This window comes from Hyaena hyaena, unplaced genomic scaffold, assembly GCF_003009895.1.
Source record: "Hyaena hyaena isolate Hyena2069 unplaced genomic scaffold, ASM300989v1 scaffold_175, whole genome shotgun sequence".
In the NCBI taxonomy this organism is placed as follows: Eukaryota; Metazoa; Chordata; class Mammalia; order Carnivora; family Hyaenidae; genus Hyaena; species Hyaena hyaena.
In genome coordinates, this window is record NW_024080808.1 from 2,717,366 (window position 1) to 2,724,471 (window position 7,106).

The 7,106-nt window shown below is 35.2% G+C and overlaps 1 protein-coding gene across 1 annotated transcript in view; it reads left to right on the plus strand.

Moving 5' to 3' along the window:
* ERO1A (endoplasmic reticulum oxidoreductase 1 alpha) overlaps positions 1 to 7,106 on the plus strand; it is a 51,947-nt gene that overhangs the window by 33,635 nt on the left and 11,206 nt on the right. Inside the window, exons 12-15 of the mRNA XM_039240461.1 lie at positions 473 to 719; positions 1,174 to 1,243; positions 6,103 to 6,189; positions 6,278 to 6,411. Coding sequence (XP_039096392.1) covers positions 473 to 719; positions 1,174 to 1,243; positions 6,103 to 6,189; positions 6,278 to 6,411 — 538 coding nt within the window. The remainder of the gene's footprint in view (positions 1 to 472; positions 720 to 1,173; positions 1,244 to 6,102; positions 6,190 to 6,277; positions 6,412 to 7,106) is intronic.

Below are 7,106 nucleotides of genomic sequence, written 5' to 3' on the forward strand. Positions count from 1 at the left end.
CCAGGCTCCGAGCTGGCAGTCAGCACAGAGCCCGACGCGGGGCTCGAACCCACAAACTGCGAAATCATGACCTGAGCCGAAGTCGGACGCTTAACCGACTGAGCCACACAGGCGCTCCAGTAACTTCAATTTTAAATAGGGCTTCAAACTTACTAGTAATTTTGGATAGTCATGTTTAAATTACTTATTTTGGTTTCATAAATATGTTTATATTCAAACATTTGATTTTTGTGAAGCCGTATTTCTCATAAAACAGGGAATTTATTTTTCTTTTAAGGATGGGTTCTAGAAGATAAAATATTAATGTAGAACTATTAAAAAGCTAAATTATGAAAAGCACTTTTCATTGTTAAGTATTTTAAAATACAAAACAAAACTAACTTCTGTAGGCATAAATAACCCAATGTAAGTACATTGAAAGTTAATTTTAAAATTCAGATTCTAATATTATTTAGTTTTTCTTTCTTCTTAGAAACATGGTTGGAAAAGAAATGGGGACACAACATTACAGAATTTCAGCAGCGGTTTGATGGAATTTTGACTGAAGGAGAAGGTCCAAGAAGGCTTAAGAACTTGTATTTTCTCTACTTAATAGAATTAAGGGCTTTATCTAAAGTGGTACCATTCTTTGAGCGCCCAGATTTTCAACTCTTCACTGGAAATAAAGTTCAGGATGCAGAAAACAAGATGTTACTTCTGGAAATACTTCATGAAATCAAGTAAATTACAAATTAAAATTTGTACAACTTAAAACATTAATAGAAGAGTGACAGGCAGTATCCAAAGTTCAATTCTTGAACATTCAATTTAGAGAAAGGAATATCATTTAAAAAAAATTTTTAAGCTAATTTAATCAGGTTTAGAATTGGGTTTTGTTTTTGTTTTGACTTAGGTACTAAAAGCCACAAGTTTTTAGTTTTAAGAATCATACTTGATATCAACATTTTCATATTTGGTTGAACATACTGGGTTTGGGGCCAAACTTCTGTTTTATGTAGTTGTTTTAGATTTGAGGATAAGAATTTGTTTTGGGGCAGCAGAGTGTTGATTTTACTATATTTTCTACTCTGTTTTAATTATATTAATCATCACCAACCAGTAAAATGTAATATTAGCAGGACTTTTAATATTCTATAGTACCTGAAAATGAATCTTCTCTGTTTTGAAATGCAGGTCATTTCCTTTGCATTTTGATGAGAATTCGTTTTTTGCTGGGGATAAAAAAGAAGCAAACAAACTAAAGGTAACGATTTTATACTTTAACTTAATTTTTAGTTTCAAACTCTTATGCAGGTATGAATATACGCTCATGTTTTTATAATTAACAATAAATCTTATTATATAAATATGAAATTATAAGGAAAGCCAGAGTCAAAATCTTTCTTTTCCTCCAAAAAAGGAAGTCCAAAGGCAGGTCAGCTTAACAGCTAGTTGTGTTGTGTTCAAAGTCAACGACTGAAATCTGTGTGTCACCACACACTTTACAGATGGCTTTCGCATTGATGATCTTGTAGCAAATAGAACTTATGAATTAAGGGAAAGGGATGCTAGAGCATGAATGACAGTATTAGTCTTTTGCTGAGGAGAATTCTGAAAATGGTTTTGGTTAAAGTACAAGATCCTCTTTAGGAAGAGAGGGCACAGTGTTTGTCGTTCATTTCATTCAGCAGGAATTAAAGTATTTAGGAAGGCCAGCATGTAGCCACGGGAAGGAAGGACATGATACCCTATAAAAGGATTGTCTCTTAATAGGGGTATTAGTTCATGCAGAGACCATCTTTGTGTGTATTTGCATCAAAATCTTACAAATATAAAATATTACTTGGAGGATTTATCAAACACTCACTGTGTGCAAAATAGGATTCTTGTCATTAAAGGAAGGAACAGCTTCTACCCTCAGCAGGCTTCCAGTTTATTTGGGGACTCAAGTAAAATTATGTTACTGTTCTGTTACAAAGCTATGGGTAAGTAAAGGCAGGTAGCCCTGAGGAGCTCTGGGCTGGATCTGGTTTCTTCAGAATATTTATGGCAATATTCCTCTGTTTTGTTATTCTTTGTTTTTTTTCTATAGGAAAAGAACCTGATTTTATGCAGTTTGAAAACAAAATACTTTCTGCACTTTTTTTTTCTGTGAAATAATCGTTATTTTTGACCTTCCATCTACCTCCCACTGAACACATTCTTGCTAGAAATACATGCTTCAGTGCTTATATAACCTCCCAAGCAGCTTCCAGGAACTTAAAAGTGAGGGGGAAGATACTGTAAAAAGACTTTTTTCTACTATTTTCACTGTCTTTCCTATTTTTAGTATACTTGCTGGTGTATTGGAGCGTGTTTTGGCATCAACTCTTTTTATATTGTGCAGATTAGAAATATTTCTCATAAAGTTTTAATTTTATCAAAACTCTGAAACACTCAGCTTTGATGTCCTATGGAGTGTAACAGAATTTTTTCAGAATTTAGATTTTTTTTTTTTTTAAAAGTTTTTTTTATTTCTAGGAGAGAGAGAGAGAGAGAGACAGCGTGAGCAGGGGAGGGTCAGAGAGAGAGGGAGTCACAGACTGAAACAGGCTCCAGGCTCTGAGCTGGCAGTCAGCACAGAGCCCGACGCGGGGCTCGAACCCACGATCATGACCTAAGCGAAAGTCGGACGCTTAACTGACTAAGCCACCCAGGCGCCCCAGAATTTAGATTTCTGAATTCTTTAAAGAAGTAAAAAACCAAGAAAATTTGTTCACGTCAGAGAGTTACTTTAACAAAGTAGTTTATGGTGAACACAATGAATTTGAACAGTCACATTAAGTTTCATTTTTTATAATTAATATAGAGTATTATATTAATTTTGGGTATGTATAAATTCATTTTAAAATCTCATCTTGGACACCCGGGTGATTCAGTAGGTTAAAGATCTGACTTTGGCTCAGGTCATGATCTTATGGTTTGTGAGTTCAAGTCCCACATCAGGTGAGTTCAAGCCCTGCTTGGAGTGAGCCGTGCTTCTCTCTCTCTCTCTCTCTCTCTCTCTCTCTCTCTGCCCCTCATGGGATTCTGTCTCTCTGCCTCTCTCTCTCTGCCCCTCGCTCACTTGTGCCTCCTCTTTCTCAAAAAATTTCATCTGCTTTATACTCTGTCGATGTATGGTTAGAAACAGAAGACTGTATAAAAAAATTACTTAGTGTTCAATCCTACTCAAAATAGAGTAGGATCTCACTTGAAAGCTTTTAAAACATTGAAGGATTGAGTGAGAATTATTTTTTGGTCAATTGGTTTCACTGTATATAAATTACAGTATATAATCACAGCATGTTTTGGTCATTCTACTCACCAACTATAATTTTAAGTGCTGGCCCAAAAGCTGCATACGTAAACAAGGAGAATTTATAAGTGATTTAGGTTCTGGTTATTTTAAGGATCATAAATTTTTCTGAGATAACTTTGGAATATATTTAGGTTATTGGACATTGATATCTGTGAAGTCCACAGAAAATTTCCCCTGGTCTGATCTAGTAAATTTCTAGCTTATTTATTTGGTTCTGGCATAGTAAATTCACTAATGCACTTGTGCGTGGCTTTAATTTTGCAATGTTATTTTGGCTACTGTAAGCAACCATGCTTAGGCTCTGTGTATGTCATACAAAGATTTACTCAAGAGCTGCCGCATTCAAGTATTTGAATGAACAAACATAGATTCAGATACTGACTTGAGGTGTCCACAAAAGCAAGCACAGTCTTGTAGAACAAAAGCTTCCAACCTTTCCAACTATGAGAGTCTCTAAAGTTAAAAACGTTTAACTTCTCCCTATGACAGTAGTATTTTTAGTATCTATAGATTGTGAAAATATACTTACCAAAAGGCTAAAATGCATTTGGTAACACTTTTTAGGGAAAAGTTGTGTTTTATTGATCATAACATTTAAATTCATTTGGAAATTTACAGTGCATACTGTGAGCTCTTTATTCTGTCAGTAGGCAATGCTTATCTACATATGTATTTGGTAGGCCCTTATAATTGTTAAACCCTCCAGAGGTCAGCACCTTGTAGGATGGGAACATCTGCTTTAGAATAATTTTACTGTGCTGTTATTATTGTTAAAAATGTGATTTTTCTTTAATTCAAGGTCAAAACACATGTTGAAAGGAAACCTTAAATCACCAAAATTTACTTAAAGTAATATTACTGGGTAAATATTTTTGAAAAGTAGGTCTAAAATTCAGATTACCTCTTACTGATCTCAGTCCAAAGGTACAGAAACACAAGATGTAGAATATTGTTAACAAATGGTAATATTATTAATAATATGGGCTTTATATTAAATTACTGCAAAATTTGTATTAATAAAGATAACAAGATCTGGGATCCTGTAAAAAATTCTTGTATATATTACACCAGTTTCAAAGTCTCAAGCTGAACAAAGCATCTGGGGAAGAACTATCCTCAGAATAAACTGTGAATATACTACTTTGAATAATGGGTTCCAGTCTTTGCTGAGTTATCCCCATTTTAAAATCTTTGGTCCTGGGACGCCTTGGTGGTTCAGTCGGTTGAGCATCCGACTTCAGCTTGGGTCATGATCTCACGGTTTGGGGGCTCGAGCCCATTGGGCTCTGTTAAGACAGCTCAGAGCCTGGAGCCTGCTTCGGATTCTGTGTCTCCCTCTCTCTGCTCCTCCCCTGCTTGTACTTTGTCTCTCAAAAATAAATAAATGTTAAACAATTTTTTTTTAAATCTTTGGTCCTGTTCTCTTCTGGTTGAGCGCAGTATGTGGTTTATCACATTTAAAAATAGAGAAGTGCTACATGCTCCCCAAATTGTAGGCTGATGGGTATAATGGAAATTCAGTCAGAAATGTATGTCAGATTTCCAGCTTAAAGCTTGGGATTCCAGTATAAGTCCAGGACAGAGGGAGTCACTTGGCAGATTAAGGAATAATTTCCATTGGAGTAAAAGTAGGATGTGTTCTTGGTTTCCCATCTTTTTTACTTATTCCTTAAGGACATATACTACTTCTGGATGACCTGGATTAATTTTGTCCTATTATAAACAACATAATACCTCAGTATTAAAGTATTTAATACATATTCCTATGTATTAAAAGTATAAAACCAAAAAGGGAACAATAAACACCAAATTCAGAATAATTATAGAGAGTAGGATATAGGACGTTGGAAGCATACATAGAGGTTTCCGTGGCACTTGTGATAGTTTCTTTTAAAGATTGGTGACGCATACCTGGATGTTCACTATATTCTGTATATTTTTGTGTGGTAATATAAACATTTAAAAATAAAACCTATTATTAATAATAAAATTATCTGATTATTTTACCTAATCAATACCAAAAAGCATGGCTTTAACTATTATAAAGCCAAATTTTGAAATTTCTCCCTTCCTCTATCCTCCTCCCTTTCTTTTTTCTTTCTTTTTTTTAAAGTTTATTTATTTATATTTGAGAGAGACTGAGAGAGAACACGAGCGAGGGAAGGGCAGAGAGAGAGAGGGAAAGAGAGAGAATCCCACACGGGTTCTGTGCTATCAGCACAGAGCCCAGCTCAGGGCTAGAACTCACAGACCACCAGATCATGACCTGAGCCGAAACCAAGAGGTGGATATTAACCAAGTGATCCACCCAGGTGCCCCTTTTTTCCCTTTCTTGGTAAATGAAGACATCCTACCCCTGTCCCCTTCCTCTGATATTTACGTATAGTTAATAATCACATAAAGCAGAACACCTCAACTCAGTTACCTTTGTAACTTTATGTATATTTGCAGATGGTTTAGTTTCTGTCAGACAGGCCAGGGTCTATGTTTGCTGTTTCCTGCAGATGGGAATTTAGGCAACCTAACTTCTTGGAACCTTGTTTTTTTAATTCATAGATTATAATAACGTTTACCTTTGGATTTCGGGGAAGATAAGATGAAACTGTGTGTGTAGGTTCTGGTATGCAGGAGGTGCTCAGTGAATGTGGATTTTAATTCTCTTCTCCTTTTTCAGTTCCCTCTAGTCCCCACCACGGTGCTGGGCTTATTCACCAAGTGTCAGGAAACACTTGGTGTTTGATTACATGCTAAATCTAAATACAATCTCATTAAATTGTTTTTAGGAGGACTTTCGACTGCATTTTAGAAATATTTCAAGAATCATGGATTGTGTTGGTTGTTTTAAATGTCGACTCTGGGGAAAGCTTCAGGTAAGTAAATCTAGCTCAGTCGTATTTTTCATTTATTCTGTGCACATAGAATTTTCTGACTTTTCCTTTTTTCCTATTTCTATTATAGATTCAGGGTTTGGGTACTGCTCTGAAGATTCTGTTTTCTGAGAAACTGATAGCAAATATGCCAGAAAGTGGACCAAGCTATGAATTCCATCTAACCCGACAAGAAATAGTATCATTATTTAATGCATTTGGAAGGTTAGTTTGAATGTACTGAAATTGTTTCTGTCAGCCAAGTAAGTCTAAGGCAACACATATACACACTGTCAGATAAAACTGGGTGAGGAATATCCTTTTTAGTGAAATCATTTTCCTACAGAATTCTGTGATCTTATGCAATACTTTATCTAGGCACACATGATCCTTAGATGATATTTTTTACTTTTATCTATAGATTGTTATAATTATGATTAATTTATTGATTGGACTTTGATATTCATCTTACTGAATTTGTATACATTTTCTAATTATTTATTTAAAAGTAGTTTTTGTGCTGCCCACATATTTTTTAGAGGTCCTGGAAAAATCATGTTGTTCAAAATAGGTTTACATATAGAATTTCTTTGTGGATTTGCCATTATGTAAAAAGGTTAGTAATTCTTTAATTTTTGTAAAAATGGTTGGAAGATGAGCTTGAAATAAGGAACTTACAGTACAAAATTTAGGTATAGATGCATTTCCTGCTGCCTATCATATATAGAGAATAGAAAGACTTATAGAAATAACATTTTCTAAGGATAACATTTCTTCACTTTAAGAAACTTGACGGAGGAACAAGGGGGAGAAGAAGGGCGGACATGGTGGGGGAAAGGGAGAGAGGCAAACCATGAGAGACTCTTGAATGCTGACAAAAACTGAGGACTGATGGATGTGGGGGGGAGGGGGGTGGGCAT